The sequence below is a fragment of the Dermochelys coriacea genome, chromosome 22 (assembly GCF_009764565.3).
Source record: "Dermochelys coriacea isolate rDerCor1 chromosome 22, rDerCor1.pri.v4, whole genome shotgun sequence".
Classification (NCBI taxonomy): Eukaryota; Metazoa; Chordata; order Testudines; family Dermochelyidae; genus Dermochelys; species Dermochelys coriacea.
The window spans coordinates 3,048,665-3,073,799 of record NC_050089.1 but is presented as its reverse complement, the minus strand read 5'-3'; the positions used below and the strand labels follow the sequence as shown (position 1 = coordinate 3,073,799).

Genomic DNA, 25,135 nt, shown 5'->3' with positions numbered 1-25,135 from the left:
CAGCCAGGGGCCCCACTGGTTGTTTAGCAGGCTTCTTGCTTCTGATGTACTTAAACATTTTTATTATCTTTTGAGTTTTTGGCTAGCTGTTCAACTCACGCATCTTCCCTTGCCTTGTGTACCACCCTCCCCTGTCTGCTGACTTCAGGGATTCCCTGCCATTCATTCCCCCTTCCTCACCATTGTTCTCTTCCCCTACCATTATTTCCTGCCTCTCAGGGAAATAAGTCAGAGTGGCAACATTTTAAATCATTAGGACAACAGGCAGAGCTGGTATGGGGGTGTTCTGCTGGAAGGTGGTAATGGCTGCCCCAAGGGATTCTTTGATTTATAGACAACTAGAGTTATGTTACAGATATACAAACACCATGAAGTTGATGTCGGGCGTTGCTTTGCTCAGGCAACGAACTTCAGGGACTAACAAGCTTCTCCTCCCCACTGGAATGCTGGGAAATTCAAAACCCCCTTCAACCATGCTGTTGGAGCATAAATTGGACTTGCCAGCTATCCTCCAGCAAGTCAGTTCCTTTCCCTGATAGTTCTCAAGGGTAAATGCAAAAAGCCAAAAATTTGGCCTTTTATACATCAAACCATCAGCAAGAGGCACAAGCTTGTTTATTTTAAGTCATTTGCAGGTCACTTAACAGCTCAAGCAATCCAGCTGCAGGAGTGTTCTATCACTCATTTTACTGAAGGTGTAGAGCGGAAGAACAAGATGACTGCTATAAACAAACCAGAAATCATGTTTGATGTGTAGGAAGTATGGTACCCAAGCAACAGTACCAATAGCAACTTACTGCAGTTAAATTTAACCAGCACTAAAGTGAAACAGCTTCCCACCTGCATTACTTCAGCAGAATAATTTGGGGGAAACAAAATGATTCAATGAGCAACAAAATGTGAAAAAGGTACCTATTATACCAAAGGAATAGATCAACTAAGAAGCAGGCACAAGACGAGTGTTCTAAAATCTTCAGTAATTCAAATCTTCTGTTAACTGGTATTTTAGTGTCACTGAGGGAGTAGAGAAAGGAGCAGTAATACCTGAATGAGATTCAAGGTTGAGAATGGGCAGCTTAGGCTTTACCATTATAAAAACCCCTTCAGAGCTTGCTAAGCTATCATAATTAAACACAGAAGCCCTTGTTGAAGTGGCTTGGAGAGATGAGGTGATGCATTGTTCAGGACAGAGCCCATCACTCCATGTACCTGTTCGATCCCGTGTGGAGATCTCACTTGTCAGCCTTTCAAAGTAGTCAGGTAAATCTGCATATTCGTTTCCATATGAAATGACTTTAATCCCTTTATCCAGCATGTTTTCACGGAGCTTCTTAAACTCATCCACATCTCCCCTCCGCACAAGCATGAAGTGTTCCAGGTCTGACTTGTGCTTCACAGCTTCTAGGAAAAGAGCCTGAAACGTGGTGTCATCAACAGTCCAGCCACAGCCCAGGAACAAGAATGATTTGTTTTCATACAGCTTCTGGATCTCCCGCTTTAAAAAGGAAAGATAAAAGTATTTTATCAGTTCGGGCAGGTTTTATTGCAGCCTTCACAATGTGCAAGTTACACACTATTTGCCTTGGTACCAATTAAATAATTGTAAAGAGCCTGGCTTGTAAAGATTACAAAATTTAAATTAGGAACTCTAACAATAACTGAACTATCCCATGGCAACTCATCCAAAACAGATTCAGCCTAACCTCCCTATCTTGTAAGTATGGCCTACCTTCTTTGTGCCCAGTTTTATACATTTAGCCATATTAAAATGCATAATAGTTGCTTGCACCCATTTTACCAAGCGCTCCAGATTGCTCTGTGTTGGTGACCTGTCCTCTTAGTTATTGACTAATCCCCCAATGTGTGTGTCATCAATAAAAACGTTACTAATGTAGGGCCAGAACCAATCCCTGCAGAACCCCCTAGAAACACACCTGCTGAACCATAATTCCCCATTTACAATGACCTATCAGTTAGCCAGTTTTTAATCCACTTATGTGTGCCATGTTAATTTTATATAGTACTAGTTTAATGAAAATGTCATGTGGTACCCAGTCAAATGCCTTATAGAGGTCTAAGTCCATTACATCTACACTATTACTACTATCAACCAAACTTGATATTTTGATGAGGTTACAAGTTAGTTGGACAGGATTGATTTCCATATACCCATGTTGACTGGCATTAATTATATTACCATCTTTTAATTCTTTATTAATCAAGTCCTGTATCAGCTGCTCCATTATCTTGCCGGGGATCACTGTCCGACTGACAGGCCTGTAATCACCCAGGTCATCCCGTTTGCCCTTTTTAAATACTGGAACCACATCAGCTTTCTTCCACTCTTCTGGAACCAATTTAGGAAGGTTGGCTTTAGTGGGCCTGAGAAATTTAATCCAGACTGTCTGATCAAGAGGGGGGTTTCTGGATGTTTCTGTACCCTGTAACTCAACATCCTAGTCCCACACTAAGGACAGTGTTCAACTATACAAGATCTATAGATTTACATGTAATAGCCAGGAAGTAGGTAATATTGATTTTATCCATTGGTCCCACCAATCCTACTCTCCAGGCAGAGAAGATTCAGTCTCTCAGGGTGACTATCATTTTTCAGCAGAAAGTCAACACCAAGTCTGCCATGAGCAACAAGCGACAGTGAAAATGGAAACACTCCACCTCTGAGCCTTGCCCCTTTCAAGGCAACTTTTTTGAACTCAGTGAAATCTGGAACTTATGCTGAAGCAGAAATATTTGCTGGAAAAGCCAGAACCATTACCCCAACAGATGAAGAGAAAAGCCAAACAAGCACAAGACCGTAGATAAGCAAAGCATTCTCAGCTTGGGTGTCTTGGGGGGAGGGAGGAGAGAAGGGCACAAGCAGGCTGAAGCTCACCATAACCTCTGTATTGCGCAGCACATTCTGATATCCGGCTGGATGAAGCACTATTCCACAGGGGTTTGTGTAAACTCCATGGATATGCAAGACACTGAGCTTCCTTTTTTCTTGCGCCCACTCCAGCACCTGCACAAAATAAACACAGCCTGGGGAATATCAGCAAAAAGTGCCCATCCGTTTGGGTTCCTCGGCAAGTCAGAAGTTAGTGGGGGCAGAGTGGGCCATTATTTGATGTCTTCATTTGTCAAATCTCACATTCCAGGAATTAAACTGGTAAGGAACATTCCTTAAACTCCAGAGGAGGAGAGATGCAGAGAAATCCCAGTGCATGTGAAGAAAACAAACCCAAATCATCTGCAAGGCATCTAAACCACAGGAGGCCAGTGCTTATCCAAAGCCTATCAAGAGTCAGCTTGGGCCATTTCTCCATAGGGGAGCCAGATGCTCTTCCCAGGCTCCTTACTGCAAGTCTTGCAATCATAATTTTTCAGTAATTGCTTCAAGTTATTAGCAGCATGTAGCTTTTCAGGAGCATACTGAATTTCCATCTATTTGAAAAGTTAACTTCTCCATGTCCCTACGCTCATGAGTTCTGGATACAGCTTGTCATACCTCAGACTAAAGTGGTGCCTCAATGCTCATTTGCACCAGAGGTTTGTCCTTGTCACACACTGTTGACAGGAAAAGGTGGAATCCTGACGCAGAACTCAGCAAGGAAAGGATAAAACAAGCTATTTGACCATTATTTTAATATGCATTTCTCTTAAATCTACATGTTTATTCTATTTCCAATCTAGACTCAAAACAGTTTTGAGAAAGCTCAGCTGTTTAGCCTTTGTATGCTTCAACAAAAAATCCTTATCACATTTACCATGTTTGCAAATTCATTCCTTTACAGCTCATCTCCTTATTTAATTCTGCGATGACTGAGAATGCTACATTTGTATCATTGCAAATATATCTAACAGTACAGACTGGGAGGTCATGTCAGAGACTGGAGTTTAGAAATGTGATTAAGCTGTGGTATATTTTACTTAGTGATTTTTTTCCCCATTATGTCTAACTATTCTCACTATTTCTATAGACTCTGCAGCATGCTTGGCACTTTATGGACAGTATGGAAAGCAGATTCTTGCCTAAGATCTAAACTGACAATGTAAGGATCAGGAATAGCATGCAGAGTGCCAAGTGACTGAGTGGTGTAATTTAGAATGTGCTGTTAGTTAAAGTAATATAAAGTTAGAATTTTCTTTCTATTGGGTGACAGATCCATCATGGGAAGGACTAGGGATCAGAAACCTTATGGAGGAAGCAAGGAGGGACTTGGAGGAAAGTTCCGACACATGGCAAAGTGGGTCAGGGATGGGATCCCAGGAAAAAGGGTAGGCTACATGGAAGAAAGTAGAGATTACAGAGGAAGACAAAAAGCAACAGGGAGGATGGGAGACGGAAAGGAGACAAAATCAGAAAAGTAGATGGGTTAATTTGTGCAAGGCCTTGAAGGTTATGGCCCTGTGTGTATTATATATTCTATAATGTACCCCAAAAGGAATATGTTTTATCTGAAAAGACTAATCAGCTTTGTTTGGGGCGTATAGCTCCCTGCATAGTTCAAAATCTTAAAGCCAAGTCCCACCTGGAGTCAAATAAAGCTGGGAGTACATTGGCAACTAAAAGCCAGGAGTCCGAAGCACTGATCAAAGCAGTACAAAAGCAGTTAAAGATGCCTGGAGGCTCCTCCTAAGTTACAAGGATGTCCGCCAGCAATCACAGCACTTCTAAGGATGGACATTTGGGAAGCAAGGAACTTGAAGGATGCACTGTTCTTACCAACCCCTCTCCCAGAATACTAGAGACACTTAAACGTACAACACTAAAGATCATCCAGCCAGTTGTATTTTGTCTACCACTATAAATTGATGTTAGTGTCAACAGCATGACACATTTCATGTAGGCGCAGGATGTTCTGCCACCACTGACCTATGACTTGTGTTAACAAAGAGCAGAATGTTTAGCCTGGCTGACACACTTTTTACCTTTTTTTCATCAGTAAGGTCAAGAGATTCAAGTTGTTTCCCTTGGTCTGCTGCATACAGTTCCAGCAGGTTATCAAAGTTTGTGGTTAATACGAGTGCTCCATTTTCCATTAAGCGAAGCACAGACTGAAGCAGCTGTTTCCCAGAATCTTCCATTTTAGACTCCAGGTCATCAAACACCTCGTATAAACAGTCTTTGAAAAATGTGGAGCGGACATTGCTAGTGCGCTGCGGAGGGAATCAAACCATCCAAGGTCAGAGTTGGGAATTTGATTTCCTGTAGCACTTTTCATACACAGGGGACAAGGGCAGTATACAAACCTTCATACATAGACTGAAGTGCTTTGCAAAGCAATGAATTAGTGGGGGGCACAGATTATGTGTAAGGCAAACTGAGTAGCAGTTATGTGATCAGAAAAGAGCTTTCAGCGGCGATCGAATTTTGGCCAGGACACCAAACTTATCTCTGCCCACCCAGGCATGTCTAATATGCTCATCACTCGGAGCCAGAAGCAAGGCACCCTGCTCTTTCCTTCAAGTACAGTGGAATCTTTACTGTCTATTGAATGCTCAGGCAGGCAGTAGGGATCTAGATTTAATCATTCAAAATAGAGCACTTTTAACTGCAGCACCTTTAGTACTGCCCTTCAGTGGCAGCAGCAAGGAGGAGCATAAGGCATGAGGTGGGATTTGAACCCACAGCCTTCTACCCAGAAATAAGACCACTGGCAGCCAGGCCTCCCCAAAACCCATAACTCAGAAGCACGTTCTTCCCCAAACACAACACATCCTCAGGGTAACCCCTCCAGCCGCGCCCTTTGCTTACCCTTAAATTGCTAAGGAAAACTAACATTTACTCTCTCCGGCAGCGCAAAAACAGGCTGCTAAGGGAGCAGATACTTTCTGCAACACAGCTATGTAAGGAACCAGCGTATAGAGCAAGTTGATCTCCACAGACAAACCGGCATCTGAGCCCCCAACATCACCATGTCAGCCCACACAATCATGATGTTCTGGGCCAGAGCCATCAAGCTACTGTGACTGAGGAACCATCTCACTGATCCCAGCCTGACTGGGGTTTGGTGTCTTGATCCTGGCACACTAAGTGGTGGGAGTAGGCACTTCATGCAACTCTCTCAAACCTGAGGTTGCCCCAAGGACAGGCCCAGGACTACTAGATGGGGTTCAGAGAGAGCAATACCCAGCTTTGACTGGAAGGTCCAGCCCATTAGGGGCAATTGCTTGGGAGAATCCTTGGCCACACCCCTGCTCTCAAAGCCACATTCTACACACTGAAGTTGATGAATCCTGCTGCACATGCTCACTCACCGGAGACAGTTTCTGGATAAGATCATGGGCAACATGAACAAGGTTCTTATCTTCTTGGAGACATTTCTGAAACTTTCTGCTCTCCTCCTCTTCAAGAAGATCGAAGTCAATAGCAGCATCCAGCAGGGCCTGGATTAACCCTTTCCAAGATTTCAGTGCTGGGACTTGAGGAGCTACTGCTGCACTGATCCCTGTCCCAATTACCAGAACAAGTTCCCGGGGCTTTTTGGTTTTAAGGCTTGGCAACAGTTTTCTGGAATGAGATGAGAGAGAAGCATATTTGTGCTGACATAAATGAGTGTCCCAAATGTACACATGGGTCACAGAACTTAGAGGAGACAATGGACAAGGCTCAAGGGGTTGGCATGCAGGAAGTGACAAAGTTCCCTCAAAAGGCAATGCACAGTTCTACAGGCCAGTAACAGCAGTTATAGGTATGAGATATTCACAACTTGGTCCTTTACCAGCCCTGTTAAGGCACAATGCCCCATCACCCTGGCCAATTTCTAAAGTAGAGTGAGTCAAGTAACTTTAGTTGCCGGACAGCAGAGATCCTGGCAATTGGCCCTATTTAGAAATGCAGGGTAGAAGGATGGCTGGTATGTGGAGAGAGAGACAGAACTTTGCCTTGATAATACCAGCCACTGACAGAGTTCTTTACAATTCTGTGTACATCAACTATCAGGTTCAAAATGCACTCCTTGTCCCATAGCAAAGGGGCTCCAGCGCACCTATGGGGATTCGGGAAGAGGAAATAATGTAACCTTAAGTGTGTCTGGTTCTAATTTCAAAATGGCCCAGACTTCTGCTCTTCATGTTTTATTTATTAAGTGGCAGGGGCTACAGTGACATCTCTTGAGACAGAAGCTCTATTTATACACAGAACAGGCCAGTGGAAGCAAAAGTTTCTTCCGAGCACACACTACTCTTTAGTGCCTCCATGGCCCAGTCTGTCATTGGCCTCTGCTGAGACTATTAAGCAAAGGGTGGCAAGAGGGATTTTTTGTGAGCCATGAAAAGGAGCAGAGTCAAAGCCTGAACCACACAGAATCTTACAGAGGGACTGTCTGCCCATCCACCCACCCCCTTACTTTTGCTGGCCGTGTACCTGTACTATGTTTTAAGTCATATTTTATCAACACCCTATTGAATCACCATCACTGGTGATTACATATTAACTACAGTTGGGTTTACCCAGCAGGGGAGCCCAGAGAGCTTCAATATTACTGAGAGAATGAGCAAAGAGAAGCAACCCAAATACAAAAGGAACACAATCTGAAAACTCTTGACCCTCAGCAAGGATGGGAAAGTAAATACAGAAACACCTAGGGTACGTTTACACTGCAATCTCCCCCTCCACAGCAAGTCTCAGAGCCCAGGTCAACTAACTTGGGCCTGAGTCTCTGAGAGCCTCCCCACTCAACGGGTCTCAGAGCATGAGCAGGAACATCTACACTGCAATGTTTAGCTCAATACCACAAGCCCAAGTTGGCTGATCCAGGCTCTGAGACTGGCTCCAGTGGGGTTTTGTTTTTGCAGTATAGACATTCCCATAGTCAGTGCCTCTGTCTCAGTGCAGGTTATGTACCAAGTTGTGTGGCTGCAGCAGTAGATTGGCCTGAAAGCTCTTTTGAGATCAGCACAGTTCCATGTGCTAGCTGCCATTTGAGAAAACAACTATTTGATCCTTTGGTTTGTGCATATGTTATTGGTTACTATTGCAAATCTGGCTCTATTCGGTTTATTCAGAAAATTTAGGGGATTAATTCTGAACCCCAATTTTCCCAAATCATCTATAAAAGAAAAAATCTTTCCCTAATAATATGGGAGTGAAATCTTAACCAGGCTTTTTTATATTTTCAGAATCCTGTTGGTTGAAATCCTGAGTATCAGAGCATGAGCCAAACAAAGTGACTATTCTAAGCAACAACAGCTAAGGAAAGAGATTTAATTCCCACACTGATAAGCAGCAGGCATTCCTAGCGAGCCAGCCTACACGCTGAGCCTCCTCTCTGTTCGTTTTAGAATTCAACAGGGTGGAACAAAAAAATAAAAAAAATAAAAAATCCAAGACCTGGATATTTTAATTGTTATTTAAATTTTTATTTCACCCACCTACCTGCCTTCTCACAGCCAATAAGTAAGTCAGGTTAGCTGAATACACTTCCTCCAACAGCTCTTCAGACAGACACTTTTCTGCAGAACCAACCCAGAGAGAACATCGAGCGCTGGCTAATATCTAAGCACACCCAGGCACCCTCCAGCATGATAGGGCGTTTAAAGAAATTGAAGCAAAGCAGGTTTCAGAGTAGCAGCCATGTTAGTCTGTATTCGCAAAAAGAAAAGGAGTACTTGTGGCCCCTTAGAGACTAACAAATTTATTTGAGCATAAGCTTTCATGAGCTACAGCTCACTTCATCAGATGCATTTGGATCCGATGAAGTGAGCTGTAGCTCACGAAAGCTTATGCTCAAATAAATTTGTTAGTCTCTAAGGTGCCACAAGTACTCCTTTTCTTGAAGCAAAGCAGATGCCCTTTTCTGCTTTGAAAGGGGACAAGTCCTGGGAATTTTCTTAATCTTAACTCCCTTGTCCTACAGGTTAAAACATCACAAGAAACAGGATGGACTGAATTAAACCAAGGCAACTTAAATCACCAAGTGGAAAGCTTCAATTTGGTACATATTTTTGCTACCCAGAAATGAGCTATGTGCTGGTGTCTCCTGAAGTCAGAGGCCAGGTCCCAGCATCTGTGATAATTTCGCCAGTCTCTTGCACCCAGTAGCATAGCCCCTGGGTCCCTCAGAGGATCAAACCTTTAATACAGTACAAGAGCTATTGTTCCATACTTATAAAGCTTTACCTCCACAGTTAGAATCTCCCCCCCACCAAGTCCTCCTTTATATAGAAAAGCAGCCTTTCACTTAATTTTTGATAGAGGTTCAGGGAGTCAGTATATTTATTTTTTATTTAAATGTTTTAAGAGATAATAAGTAGGCTTTAACATATTTTGTATTAAATTCAGATTTTAAACAGATTTAGATTTAAAAAATAATTAAAATAAATGGGATTTATATAAAAATATAATTATATAAAATCTGATCTCCCCCTCCCCCCCAAGAAACAGATTTTTATCCACACAGACAAGAAAACAGTGATTATAATGGATTGCTGAAGACAGCATACATTGTCAGACAAGCACTGGAAAGATCACTGAGTCTTAGTGCCAGATGTCACACCCCTTTCTAAAATGAATGCAGGGTCATGGAAAAAAGCTCTCATCATTTCCCTCTTACTAATATTTAAATGTCAATGTAGTAGAAGTAAATTTACCTGGGCTTTTTTGCAGGTGGTATTCCATCCACCAACAACGTGTCTTTATCCAAGTTCACACTCACTGTAGAAGCCATCCAGTTTCTGTAGCAGACAAATTTACAATAAGCAAAATTAATACATGCTATCTGATCTGGAGCAGTCTAAATAACTAACTTTGTAAAGGAAGAACAAAAAATGATGTGATAAAGAGAATGAGATTAAATATTTGGCTAAGGATTGCACTATTCTGGATTCTGCACTTCAGCTCCAGCCTAGTTGCTCATCTTTACTGAACCAAAAACTTATTTTCAATTAAGTTTTGCAAAGTATCCAGGAGACTATTCTAATGACTGCTGATCACAAACAGTTTCAAATTCCCCATTAGCTAACATATCCTCTCAGAAGCTTAAAAATATGAATTCCTTACCAGCTCGACCCTTTAACATATTTCACCCAGGTTCAATAGCTGAAATTAACATGGTTGATTAGGTTTTAAAAGGTTTCAGAGTAGCAGCCGTGTTAGTCTGTATTCGCAAAAAGAAAAGGAGTACTTGTGGCACCTTAAAGACTAACAAATTTATTAGAGCATAAGCTTTCGTGAGCTACAGCTCACTTCATCGGATGCATTTGGTGGAAAAAACAGAGGAGAGATTTATATACACACACACAGAGAACATGAAACAATGGGTTTATCATACACACTGTAAGGAGAGTGATCACTTAAGATAAGCCATCACCAACAGCAGGGGGGGGAAGGAGGAAAACCTTTCATGGTGACAAGCAGGTAGGCTAATTCCAGCAGTTAACAAGAATATCAGAGGAACAGTGGGGGGTGGGGTGGGAGGGAGAAATACCATGGGGAAATAGTTTTACTTTGTGTAATGACTCATCCATTCCCAGTCTCTATTCAAGCCTAAGTTAATTGTATCCAGTTTGCAAATTAATTCCAATTCAGCAGTCTCTCGTTGGAGTCTGTTTTTGAAGCTTTTTTGTTGAAGTATAGCCACTCTTAGGTCTGTGATCGAGTGACCAGAGAGATTGAAGTGTTCTCCAACTGGTTTTTGAATGTTATAATTCTTGACGTCTGATTTGTGTCCATTCATTCTTTTACGTAGAGACTGTCCAGTTTGGCCAATGTACATGGCAGAGGGGCATTGCTGGCACATGATGGCATATATCACATTGGTAGATGCGCAGGTGAACGAGCCTTTGATAGTGTGGCTGATGTGATTAGGCCCTATGATGGTATCCCCTGAATAGATATGTGGACAGAGTTGGCAACGGGCTTTGTTGCAAGGATAGGTTCCTGGGTTAGTGGTTCTGTTGTGTGGTGTGTGGTTGCTGGTGAGTATTTGCTTCAGATTGGGGGGCTGTCTGTAAGCAAGGACTGGTCTGTCTCCCAAGATCTGAGAGAGCGATGGCTCGTCCTTCAGGATAGGTTGTAGATCCTTGATGATGCGTTGGAGGGGTTTTAGTTGGGGGCTGAAGGTGATGGCTAGTGGCGTTCTGTTGTTTTCTTTGTTGGGCCTGTCCTGTAGTAGGTGACTTCTGGGTACTCTTCTGGCTCTGTCAATCTGTTTCTTCACTTCAGCAGGTGGGTACTGTAGTTGTAGGAATGCATGATAGAGATCTTGTAGGTGTTTGTCTCTGTCTGAGGGGTTGGAGCAAATGCGGTTATATCGTAGCGCTTGGCTGTAGACAATGGATCGAGTGGTATGATCTGGATGAAAGCTAGAGGCATGTAGGTAGGAATAGCGGTCAGTAGGTTTCCGATATAGGGTGGTGTTAATGTGACCATCGCTTATTAGCACCGTAGTGTCCAGGAAGTGGATCTCTTGTGTGGACTGGTCCAGGCTGAGGTTGATGGTGGGATGGAAATTGTTGAAATCATGGTGGAATTCCTCAAGAGCTTCTTTTCCATGGGTCCAGATGATGAAGATGTCATCAATGTAGCGCAAGTAGAGTAGGGGCATTAGGGAACGAGAGCTGAGGAAGCGTTGTTCTAAGTCAGCCATAAAAATGTTGGCATACTGTGGGGCCATGCGGGTACCCATCGCAGTGCCGCTGAAAAAGAAGGATTCTAGGTGGACTCCTCCTGAAGGTCGAAACAGCAGCCTGGATTTCTACATAGACTGCTTCCGCCGACGTGCACGAGCTGAAATTGTGGAAAAGCAGCATCGCTTACCCCATAACCTCAGCCATGCAGAACACAGTGCCATCCACAGCCTCAGAAACAACTCTGACATCATAATCAAAAAGGCTGACAAAGGAGGTGCTGTCGTCATCATGAATAGGTCAGAGTATGAACAAGAGGCTAATAGGCAGCTCTCCAACACCACTTTCTACAAGCCATTACCCTCTGATCCCACTGAGAGTTACCAAAAGAAACTACAACATTTGCTCAAGAAACTCCCTGAAAAAGCACAAGAACAAATCCGCACAGACACACCCCTGGAGCCAGGACCTGGGGTATTCTATCTGCTACCCAAGATCCATAAACCTGGAAATCCTGGACGCCCCATCATCTCAGGCATTGGCACCCTGACAGCAGGATTGTCTGGCTATGTAGACTCCCTCCTCAGGCCCTTCGTTACCAGCACTCCCAGCTATCTTCGAGACACCACCGATTTCCTGAGGAAACTACAGTCCATTGGTGATCTTCCTAAAAACACCATCCTAGCCACTATGGATGTAGAAGCCCTCTACACCAACATTCCACACAAAGATGGACTACAAGCCGTCAGGAACAGTATCCCCGATACTGTCACGGCTAACCTGGTGGCAGAACTTTGTGACTTTGTCCTGACCCATAACTATTTCACATTTGGTGACAATGTATACCTTCAAATCAGCGGCACTGCGATGGGTACCCGCATGGCCCCACAGTATGCCAACATTTTTATGGCTGACTTAGAACAACGCTTCCTCAGCTCTCGTTCCCTAATGCCCCTACTCTACTTGCGCTACATTGATGACATCTTCATCATCTGGACCCATGGAAAAGAAGCTCTTGAGGAATTCCACCATGATTTCAACAATTTCCATCCCACCATCAACCTCAGCCTGGACCAGTCCACACAAGAGATCCACTTCCTGGACACTACGGTGCTAATAAGCGATGGTCACATTAACACCACCCTATATCGGAAACCTACTGACCGCTATTCCTACCTACATGCCTCTAGCTTTCATCCAGATCATACCACTCGATCCATTGTCTACAGCCAAGCGCTACGATATAACCGCATTTGCTCCAACCCCTCAGACAGAGACAAACACCTACAAGATCTCTATCATGCATTCCTACAACTACAGTACCCACCTGCTGAAGTGAAGAAACAGATTGACAGAGCCAGAAGAGTACCCAGAAGTCACCTACTACAGGACAGGCCCAACAAAGAAAACAACAGAACGCCACTAGCCATCACCTTCAGCCCCCAACTAAAACCCCTCCAACGCATCATCAAGGATCTACAACCTATCCTGAAGGACGAGCCATCGCTCTCTCAGATCTTGGGAGACAGACCAGTCCTTGCTTACAGACAGCCCCCCAATCTGAAGCAAATACTCACCAGCAACCACACACCACACAACAGAACCACTAACCCAGGAACCTATCCTTGCAACAAAGCCCGTTGCCAACTCTGTCCACATATCTATTCAGGGGATACCATCATAGGGCCTAATCACATCAGCCACACTATCAAAGGCTCGTTCACCTGCGCATCTACCAATGTGATATATGCCATCATGTGCCAGCAATGCCCCTCTGCCATGTACATTGGCCAAACTGGACAGTCTCTACGTAAAAGAATGAATGGACACAAATCAGACGTCAAGAATTATAACATTCAAAAACCAGTTGGAGAACACTTCAATCTCTCTGGTCACTCGATCACAGACCTAAGAGTGGCTATACTTCAACAAAAAAGCTTCAAAAACAGACTCCAACGAGAGACTGCTGAATTGGAATTAATTTGCAAACTGGATACAATTAACTTAGGCTTGAATAGAGACTGGGAATGGATGAGTCATTACACAAAGTAAAACTATTTCCCCATGGTATTTCTCCCTCCCACCCCACCCCCCACTGTTCCTCTGATATTCTTGTTAACTGCTGGAATTAGCCTACCTGCTTGTCACCATGAAAGGTTTTCCTCCTTCCCCCCCCTGCTGTTGGTGATGGCTTATCTTAAGTGATCACTCTCCTTACAGTGTGTATGATAAACCCATTGTTTCATGTTCTCTGTGTGTGTGTATATAAATCTCTCCTCTGTTTTTTCCACCAAATGCATCCGATGAAGTGAGCTGTAGCTCACGAAAGCTTATGCTCTAATAAATTTGTTAGTCTTTAAGGTGCCACAAGTACTCCTTTTCTTTTTAGGTTTTAAAAGGTTTCAGAGTAGCAGCCGTGTTAGTCTGTATTTGCAAAAAGAAAGGGAGTACTTGTGGCACCTTAGAGACTAACAAATTTATTTGAGCATAAGCTTTCGTGAGCTGTAGCTTATGCTCAAATAAATTTGTTAGTCTCTAAGGTGCCACAAGTACTCCTTTAGGTTTTAAAAAGCATCCATACTCATTGTGCCATTGCATTATCACTCCTGATGCCAGCCTGACACTAGGATCACCTCTTCTCCCCTGCAGCTGTACAGCAGACCTCCCCCAAGATCAAAAGGCAATATCTCATTTCTAGTCAAACACCTTCATTTTACCTTGCCCACTCATCTTGATTTGTTGGACTGCATCCTTGGGCAAGGTTGGCACCTCTGAGAACCGTATTTGACAGCAAACTTGCTGCTCCAGGGCCAGCAGAAGTAAGTACAAAAGATTTTTGTTGACTTTACAAAAGAGGCTATTGTGGATTTATTTTTATTCTTCAGTGATGTGTAAATGATCATATTCGTTATATATCTAGACTCCAGAAGATTTTCCATGCTGACAATTTAACTGTCAAATTATATACCTGAAAACCTTTGTCAATATCCCTTCAAATGAAACCCTTGGTCAGGAGAATTGCCAGTATATTTCTCCTATTAATAAGCCAGCCCCTCCGGAACAAGACTGTTCCAAAGGGAAAGAGAGGGTATATCTCAGTCTCTACTGCCTACTCAGTCATCTCAAAGGGGCCAGCAAGATTCTAGTTTGTGCTAAATGCGATGGTCATTTTTGTGACATGGAAGTCCGTTGAATAACAACTGGCCTGAGACCATAATTTATTTTACACAGATCAGGGCCATTCAACCTGGGCCAGATCTGAACAAATGACCTACAGGGGAGTCTCTTCATTCCTCTGCTAGGAACAAACAGCTTTTAAGGCAGATTATATTTTAGGGTAAAAACTCAGTGCCTTCTTAATATTAGTGGCTGTAAATTGGGGGACTGAACCTAATGCCTTCTGCATCTTAACTTCATGGTCCCAATTCCCTTTTAGTAACACTGACACAAACCCAAGGAGAGCAAACAGTGCTAAACATTTTCCCCCACAGAGGTATAATTTAAGTGTGACCAACTTGGATTTTCTGTAGTTTACAAAGTGCGGCTCCCAAGCTTCTGGCAAGTAAAACTCAGATTTTAAGGCCAGAAGGGACCCTCGCGATGGTCCAGTCTGACCTCCTGCACATTGCAGGCCAAGTTGTCAGCGTGGCCTGCAATGTGAAATCATCATGGATACAGTTTACAAAACTCAAAATACACCCTGGATTTCATCCCACATGCTGATATAATATGTGCAGGCTCTGCCTCTTGTAGGCCTCAGGCAGCCTTCACTAGTATCCTCTTTTTGGCAAGGGGTACTCACTTCTAAAAAGTTTTGATCTTCTGTCTCGGATTATTTCTTTTCTGGAGTACGCTGATCACAACACTTGTACATACCTGTGAGTGTACAAAATGAAAATAATTTCACCTCATTCCTTCTAGCTCAACATAATATTGTGTGAACTACTCCCGTTTCCAGAAAGGGCATACAGGGAAAAGCAGTTTCCCCCCAGCAACATTAGTTCTGACATGATCCAGGTCAGTGATTGTTCCCATGGGGAATATTTTATCATTCAGGTTAATTCTTTCAATGCACCATTACTCTTCCTTTCAGGTGACTGCCAAGTGCTTTCTGTCACCAGATCAAAGTGTTAGCTGTGGCAGTTCTTCATTATCCCAGTTTTTGGGAAGCCACCTGAAATCCTTCAGAGGGACAAACAACGTACAGCACCACACTTGGTAAGATCTGAGAAAAGAAACAGCAGCCTCGCTCGTATTGTTTGAGGGCGTATCAATTTTAGTTAAGCACCCTAAGGCTCAGTCAAAAAAAAAATGTGAGTTGGGTATTAACTCAGACATTTCGCAAGGGGGCAGTAGGAACAAAAACAACTGCTACAGGGAACTGTGAAGAGTAGGAAGAGAAAAGAAGAAGAGAACTCAAGGCTTCCAACATTTGCCTTTTGGAATCCCACTTAACAGACAACAAATCTTTGCCCATGTTTAGCAATCTTCCATTCCTTTCTTTTTTTAAGGGAGCTATGAAATAAACAAAATTGAGCCAAAAGACAATTAGGTTTAGGGGAAATTATCAGAAGTATTTTGGGACTTGAAGAGTAAAATTTTCAGAAGTAGTTATCGTCAAAAGAAAGAGTGAAGAACATAGTCAAATTCAGTCCAAAAGCAGCTGTTTCTTTTGTCAGAGTAAGCTATCCCATAAGTTATTTCTGATCATTCTAACGCCCACTACCAGAAAAATTGCTCAAAGAACCATTTGGAAGCAGGTCAATCACAGCACAAAGAAAGGTGTAAAGAAAGTATAACAATTTGTTTTGACATGAACTATCAGTGCTTAAGCATGAAACTCAGATGAAATCTAGCTGAAATATAAAATCATATTTTGCACATTAACTTATGCAAAATCACCTCAAGTCCACAATGAAAACAGGACTCACAGCCAAGTTTTTAAACTGACATGAACAGTTATGTAGGCCACTTAAGCGTTCCCGAGACTTTGTTCTAAGCCCAGGTAGCCTGCATAACTTCCAATTTCTTTAAAGAGAAACACCAAGGTAATTTAGGCACAAAATGCAAGTTAATATTAGTTTCACCTCATCATATATCAGGCAATTGACATTCGAACATCAAAACTGTTTATGGAGTTTGGATGTAAGCATTTCCCAGTACTGTTTGCAAACTCAAATTGTACTTAGCCATGGGAATCAACTTGAAACTGACTATAAACAAAAGTTAAAGTGAATAGTCTTGTGTTTCTCTCAGCCTGGACTATGTAAACAAACATAACTGGGGAAGTCAATTTTTTAGAGTGAATCTATGGTATGAAGGGCCTTTTAAAATAAATTTGGATTTTAACTTAACTAGACAACGTCCCTAAGTTATTGTCAGGAACTAGACCTTTCCATCACACTGAACCTCCCCTTATCGAAAACAAGGGAAACTATTCCTAGTCAGATCTCAGGAAAGAGTGCTTATATTTAAAGCATTAGCAGCAGTCTGGCTATTACTGGCAGGGATTACTGTTCTTAAAATCAAGGTTTTAATTCCAGAGTCAAGAAATTTAAGTCTCCAGGTCATGTGCCAGGGCAAAATGGCTGCTCTCCAGGGGGGATGGAACTGAGAGAAAACGCGCATCTTTTGGGCGAGGTTATTAGGCACTGCAATTTTACAGTTCCTGACAACTGCACTGGGCGGGAAGGCTGCTGAGGGGAGTCTTACGTTAACTGATATTGCTGTGAATGGTAGCCCAATGAAGAACAAAAGTGAAGACAAAATGGAGAATTGCAACATTCAGACAAAAAGCAATTGTTCATTCTTCCTGAAACTTCCCAGTTTATGCTACAGTAACATTGGAGACTGTGTGAGCATCAAGCTCTTAAGGCTTCTTGGCTCCAGAATCCTATTCTCCCATCATCAAACTATCTTCTTCTATGGAGGGAGGGAAAACCAAAAGCATGTTTCAGATGGTTTGAATAAGTCAATTTTTTTCCACATGAAGTCAGTTCACATTTATCTTGCGATAACTAGTTCCTGTCGATTTTATTCCTGGAGTGAAAATCTGAGCTCTTTATCCTGACAGCTTTGTGCAATGCTGAATGCAGGTTAGAAAAGGTATTTAAGATAATGTGAAGTGACTTACACTTTGATTTGAAATAAGTGTGCAGAGTCAAGAGATATAATTGAACACCCACTATGTGCAACCAAAGTGATTTTTAAAATGGATCATCATCCTTAAATCTACACAAATGTCATAATCTAAAACTGTATAAAATCTATACAAACAATAAATCTAACACTTACAGAAGATGCAATCAGTGAGACCAAATACAGGTCAGATAGCTGTGCAAAAGCATTCAAATCAGAATAATGAGGATACAACTACAGTAAAACCAAATGCTTCAACACAAACAACACAGGCAGTCTCACATTAATGTTGCTGAACTTCACACGAAGCATGGATTTAAAATGCCTTACAATACCTCTGATCATGCCAAAAAACACTAAAAGAACTACTCAAGATTCAGGCACGGCTGCACTTTAGGAAGTCCACAACGAACCCTATTTTTCTTGTGAATCAAGCGTCTAAGGCAGTAAATTACACAGGTAGCTTAGCAGTCTGCACACTTACAAATTTTCAAATGCCCATAATTCAGTCAAACCAAAACCAAATTTCTCCCAAAACAACGCCCTGCCTTGTACTGATCCTCAGTGAGAAATGGTTCTATAATAGCTGAAGTATTTCTCCCCCTCCTATTTTCCTTCCTCAAAAATTACCACACAAAATCCAGGAGGGCTATTCTACAGATTAGACCCATTCTACTCATGAGGACACTGAGGCACAGAAAAATTACTTGGCTTGCTCAAGTCACACAGGAAGTCTGTAGCAAAAGCACAACTGCTAATAGAAATAACAGGTCAGATACCAATGGATCCCCAACTGAGGAAGTTAAAGCATATTTCAGTGGTGAAAAGCATGATCAATATAAGTACCATCTTCAATACAAGTACATAGATTGCTTCTATCATAGATTATATAAATATCACAATATATTGCATAGTACGTGGCATCTTCCTGAATGGAAATAGGAAGACTACGACCCAAAGTCTGTGTATCTAGGTGTTCTATTTGGACCGTTCCTTGAAAGTCAAGGAACATGTTACCAAAGCCTTGCCAAAAATAAAGATAACGAACCACCTGATCAGCAAAACAGCTAGATCATCTACAGAGCCAATGTGCAAACAGTGAGGGTTTGTCTACCCTTACAGCGTTGCAGCTGCACCATGACAGTGCTTAGTGAAGACACTACCTATCCCAACCAGAGCTTCTCCCATTGGCATAGGGACTCCACCTCTGCGATAGGCGGTAGCTATGTTGATGAGAGAAGCCCTCCTGTCGACATAGTGCTGTGTACGCCGGGGTTAGGTCAGTGTAACTATGTCGCTCAGGGGCGTGGATTTTTCTCAACCCGAGCGACGTAGTTATGCCGACTTAAATTGGTAGGCAGACCAAACCTGAGAAATATGGGCTTGCCTTGTGCTATTCTGTAGCAGTGGTTCAGTGTGGCTCAGCTTTTTTCCCCACAGAGGACTAGCAGACACTCAGCTGAACAAAACAATGCATATGACAGGTACTGTGAACCTGACAAATCTGGCCTGGCTGTCGGTTCTGTCCAACATTGCCCCTTCTGACACAGGTGACAAGTTGCCTTGCAGAATCTGCTCCTTACAGTGCAAGACATGCCACACCTACCCCTTTAAAGATGCGTTTAATCCACAGAGACACCATTTTAGCTCAAAGCAACCTCTTTTGGACAAGTCCCCTAAGGAACAGTGACATCACCTCCAGGAGGCAGAATAGGTGGCAAGAACAGGCTTCCATAGCCAATGCCTAAGGCTATGAGTTGGTCACAGATTCCGCGATTTTTTGTGACCTCCGCAACGTCAGCCCCAGGTGGTTGGAGCTGTCAGTTGCTCCCACCCCCTAGGCAGCAGGGTCAGGCTGTCAGCTCCCACCCACACTATTATTTTTAGTAAGAGTCATAGACAGGTCACGGCCTCCATGAATTTTTGCTTATTGCCCACAACCTGTCCATGACTTTTACTAAAAATATCCATGACAAAATCTTAACCTTACCAATGCCCATCTCTGACGGATACAACAGTCCACCTCTCTGGTTTTGACCTTTCCCAACATCTTTGAGTAAAGCTCGATTGCATCACATGTGCAGAGATCACGTGTGCTGTTAATGACTGTAAGTGAGGCCTCTGACTCTCCCCTTTGCAGCTGCAGTCAGAAGATGCAGGCCACACCCATCGGCAAGTGCTGCCTGATTTCCTTGTGGACTTGCACAGTGCTCTTCCCGCAGCTACTGAATGGTTAGACAAGGGTGGCCAACCTGTGGCTCCGGAGCCACATGTGGCTCTTCAGAAGTTAATATGCAGCTCCTTATATAGGCACTATTCCAGGGCTGGATCTACAGGTGCCAACTTTCCAATGTGCCGGGGGAGGGTGCTCATTGCTCAACCCATGGCTCTACTACAGGCCCTGACCCCACTCCACCCCTTCCCAAACCTGCAATGCCCTTGCTCCTTCCCCTCCCCCCCACAGCCTCCTGCACACCATGAAACAGCTGATCAGGAGGTGCGGGTAGGCGCTGATCCGCAGGGCTGCAATTGGGCGGGAGGCGCTGGGAGCAGGGAGCTGATGGGGGGCTGCCGACGTCTTACTGTGGATCTCTGGCAATGTATATTGGTAAATTCTGGCTCCTTGGCTCAGGTTGGTCACCCCTGGGTTAGACACTTAGTCTATGCTGATGTAATACACACACACACACGTACGTGTGTAGGGTCCTACCAAATTCACAGCCGTGAAAAACGCTTCACAGATCATGAAATCCGACCTCCTCCGTGAAATCAAGTTACTGGAGGGGAGGAGAGGGCTGGGAGTTATGCCTTGTGTGAAAGATCTACACAAAAGAGAATACAGAAAGAAAGGAGAACAGAGATCCATCCAAAAGCACAGTAAGGAACAAAAAAATGCATCGTTTTTCATAGAATCATAGAATCATAGAATATCAGGGTTGGAAGGGACCCCAGAAGGTCATCTAGTCCAACCCCCTGCTCAAAGCAGGACCAAGTCCCAGTTAAATCATCCTAGCCAGGGCTTTGTCAAGCCTGACCTTAAAAACCTCTAAGGAAGGAGATTCTACCACCTCCCTAGGTAACGCATTCCAGTGTTTCACCACCCTCTTAGTGAAAAAGTTTTTCCTAATATCCAATCTAAACCTCCCCCATTGCAACTTGAGACCATTACTCCTCGTTCTGTCATCTGCTACCATTGAGAACAGTCTAGAGCCATCCTCTTTGAAACCCCCTTTCAGGTAGTTGAAAGCAGCTATCAAATCCCCCCTCATTCTTCTCTTCTGCAGACTAAACAATCCCAGCTCCCTCAGCCTCTCCTCGTAAGTCATGTGCTCTAGACCCCTAATCATTTTTGTTGCCCTTCGCTGTACTCTTTCCAATTTATCCACATCCTTCTTGTAGTGTGGGGCCCAAAACTGGACACAGTACTCCAGATGAGGCCTCACCAGTGTCGAATAGAGGGGAACGATCACGTCCCTCGATCTGCTCGCTATGCCCCTACTTATACATCCCAAAATGCCATTGGCCTTCTTGGCAACAAGGGCACACTGCTGACTCATATCCAGCTTCTCGTCCACTGTCACCCCTAGGTCCTTTTCCGCAGAACTGCTGCCGAGCCATTCGGTCCCTAGTCTGTAGCGGTGCATTGGATTCTTCCATCCTAAGTGCAGGACCCTGCACTTATCCTTATTGAACCTCATTAGATTTCTTTTGGCCCAATCTTCCAATTTGTCTAGGTCCTTCTGTATCCTATCCCTCCCCTCCAGCGTATCTACCACTCCTCCCAGTTTAGTATCATCCGCAAATTTGCTGAGAGTGCAATCCACACCATCCTCCAGATCATTTATGAAGATATTGAACAAAACGGGCCCCAGGACCGACCCCTGGGGCACTCCACTTGACACCGGCTGCCAACTAGACATGGAGCCATTGATCACTACCCGTTGAGCCCGACAATCTAGCCAGCTTTCTACCCACCTTATAGTGCATTCATCCAGCCCATACTTCCTTAACTTGCTGACAAGAATGCTGTGGGAGACCGTGTCAAAAGCTTTGCTAAAGTCAAGAAACAATACATCCACTGCTTTCCCTTCATCCACAGAACCAGTAATCTCATCATAAAAGGCGATTAGATTAGTCAGGCATGACCTTCAAATTTTTGCTAATTTGATCAGAAAGTCGGAGCTACTGAAAGTAATGCAAATACAGCGACTGGAGTAAATGGTGTTAAATCACATTTGTAACAGAGTTTGTACATGGATTTTTATTTTTTTATTTTTATTTTTATTTTTATTAAAAGAAGATGCATATACAAAGCCATATGATATTATAATTTTTTCCTGAGCATTTTTATTTTAGAACTGAGCAAATTGATAGCCTCAGTTTCCAGGTTTGCACAGCACACACACCCGCAAAAAATCACCATCACAACTGACTCTCTTACCGGCAGTCTCAACTGAGAAACCAAGGACTGAATGAGTCATGAAAACTGAACTCTCCCCTTCTCATCCCAAAGGTAGGCCCTTCGGTGCAGGCTCAAGGCACGGTAGCAGTTTGCACTGCAAGGGGAAGCCTATACTGCTTCTGCCGGTGCTGTTGTGTTACTTCAGCCTACAGTGAGGTCAAGCCTGGACCTGCCACCAGCACAGAGATTCATCTAGGGCAGAGGTAGTTAATAGGACCACCACGGGCCAAATCTGGACCACCAAACACTTCTGAACACACTGCAAAATCTTTCTATTTACTTATTATAATCATCATTTTTGTATTATTTTCTCTGGAGTGTGGCCCTTGACTATACCTTGACAAAAAATAATTGATTACCCATGATCTAGGGCGTCATCCTGCATTCTTTGCATGCTCCAACTTCTCACTGACTTAATGGGAGTTTGGAGTAGCACGTCCCCAGGGGTTTTAGGACTTAGCCTTACAAGTATGTTGTCTTTAACAAGAGAAAAAAGAAAAGGAATACTAGTGGCACCTTAGAGACTAACAAATTTATTTGAGCATAAGCTTTTGTGAGCTACAGCTCACTTCATCGGATGCATAATTCAAATTAGGAGTTCCCTATGATATGGAGTTATCTACAGACAACAGAACAGATGCTGAACCAGCACAATTTAGGATATAATGTCACCTAAGAGCTGTGTCTTTTTCTACCTCATTTTGAATTTCTGCAAACAATGAACTGCAACATTACCTGATTGCCCAGGCAACGAGTACTATCAAATATAACAGATCATCCCTTCAATGACAAAAACATAAAGCACAGTCTTAATTTAGAATAAAATGTTTACAACCACCTGTTCTCTTACCTTTATGTTTTGTTCTGTTGTCTTCTCACCGTCCCTTTGATTTGATTGTGTCACTGAAGACCCAAAGAAAAGTTTGGAACACCCCAAACACGTGAGAGTTTCTTGCTCGTTCTACCCAACATGCTCTTATCATTCCCGCTTTATGACACAGAGAGATCAATGGTCAGATGTTTCTTAGATAACGGAACACATAATGAGATGTGCCTTAAAGAACCCTTGACAGCACTTGCAAAACAGCCACTGTTGCAATTTATCTCGGAAGCATGATACTTTTTTTTCCAAAGCAAAGATCTGTGCGTCAGGAAGCACAATAGCACACAACAACAAGAGCTCTGTATGAAGAAGATAGACATCATGATTGTCTAGGCCTGTAGATGTTAAGCACCTGATCTTTAGAATGTCACACACCCCTAAAATATGAGTTGGTATGTTTGATAAATCCTTGGTTACCTAACGAATAAGTTTATTTTCCCCTTATGGAAGCAATTCTAACGTGTTTACTTGAGAATCTTGGCAGCAGACAGTGCAGTATGACTGGTAGCCGTCATCGACGTAGTCCTGGGTGCTCTTTTAACCGGGTGCCTGGGCAAACATGGGAGTGACTCAGCCAGGTCATTTCCCTTGTTTCGTCTCATGGCGATTGAGTCCTACTAGCAGTGCACTGTCTTTTAATCTGCAGCTAGCAGAAGATGATGGCCAGCAGTCATACTGCACCGTCTTCTGCCGAGCACCCAGGAGGTGACGATGGCTAGCGGTCGTACTGCACAGTCTGCTGCCAGCATGATGTATAAAGATAGATGAAGTGGCTCAAAACAAGAAATAGACTTGTTTTCTATTCATTTTCTCCTCTCTCCCTCCCTCCCTCTTTGAAACAGCCTGCTAAACCCAGTTTTGAGTTCTACCCTTGAGGTTTTGAGTTCTATCCTTGAGGCGGCCATTCAGTTTCTTGCAAAACCACTCCCTTTGTTGATTTTAATTCCCTGTAAGCCAATCCTGTAAGCCATATCGTCAGTCGCCCCTCCCTCCGTCAGGGCAACAGCAGACAATCGTTCCGCACCTTTTTTCTGTGCAGACGCCAGACCACGGCAAGCATGGAGCCCGCTCAGATCACTTTGGCAATTAGGAGCACATTAAACACCACATGCATTATCCAGCAGTATATGCAGCACCAAAACCTGGCAAAACGAAACTGGGTGAGTAGGCAATGTCAGCGCGGTGACGAGAGTGATGAGGACATGGACACAGACTTCTCTCAAAGCATGGGCCCTGCCAATGTGAGCATCATGGTGCTAATGGGGCAGGTTCATGCGGTGGAACGCCGATTCTGGGCCCGGGAAACAAGCACAGACTGATGGGACCGCATAGTGTTGCGGATCTGGGATGATTCCCAGTGGCTACGAAACTTTCGCATGTGTAAGGGCACTTTCATGGAACTTTGTGACTTGCTTTCCCCTGCCCTGAGGCACAAGAATACCAAGATGAGAGCAGCCCTCACAGTTGAGAAGCGAGTGGCAATAGCCCTGTGGAAGCTTGCAACGCCAGACAGCTACAGGTCAGTCGGGAATCAATTTGGAGTGGGCAAATCTACTGTGGGGGCTGCTGTGATGCAAGTAGCCAACGCAATCAAAGATCTGCTGATATCAATGGTAGTGACCCTGGGAAATGTGCAGGTCATAGTGGATGGCTTTGCTGCAATGGGATTCCCTAACTGTGATGGGGCCATAGACGGAACCCATATCCCTATCTTGGCACTGAAGCACCAAGCCAGCGAGTACATAAACCGCAAGGGGTACTTTTCAATAGTGGTGCAAGCACTGGTGGATCACAAGGGACGTTTCACCAACATCAACGTGAGATGGCTGAGAAAGGTACATGACGCTCGCATCTTCAGGAACTCTGGTCTGTTTCAAAAGCTGCAGGAAGGGACTTTCTTCCCAGACCAGAAAATAACCATTGGGGATGTTGAAATGCCTATAGTTATCCTTGGGGACCCAGCCTACCCCTTAATGCCATGGCTCATGAAACCATACATAGGCAGCCTGGAGAGTAGTCAGGAGCTGTTCAACTACAGGCTGAGCAAGTGCAGAATGGTGGTAGAATGTGCACTTGGACAT

At 43.5% G+C, this 25,135-nt stretch overlaps 1 protein-coding gene across 7 annotated transcripts in view; it reads right to left on the bottom strand.

Annotated features, from left to right (window-relative positions):
• FAM118B (family with sequence similarity 118 member B) overlaps positions 1-25,135 on the bottom strand; it is a 35,878-nt gene that overhangs the window by 3,378 nt on the left and 7,365 nt on the right. For 4 of the 7 annotated variants that reach the window (XM_038380958.2, XM_043500768.1, XM_038380957.2 and 1 more), the window contains exons 2-7: positions 15,374-15,447; positions 9,595-9,678; positions 6,262-6,514; positions 4,933-5,160; positions 2,894-3,022; positions 1,210-1,495 (exon numbers count right to left, since the gene is read on the bottom strand). In XM_038380958.2, the coding sequence (XP_038236886.1) occupies positions 1,210-1,495; positions 2,894-3,022; positions 4,933-5,160; positions 6,262-6,514; positions 9,595-9,671 (973 nt within the window). In that variant the 5' untranslated portion in view covers positions 9,672-9,678; positions 15,374-15,447. Of the gene's footprint in view, positions 1-1,209; positions 1,496-2,893; positions 3,023-4,932; positions 5,161-6,261; positions 6,515-9,594; positions 9,679-15,373; positions 15,448-23,021; positions 23,075-25,135 lie in introns of all 7 variants that reach the window. The other 3 variants (XM_043500767.1, XM_043500771.1, XM_043500770.1) reach the window with 2 other exon arrangements.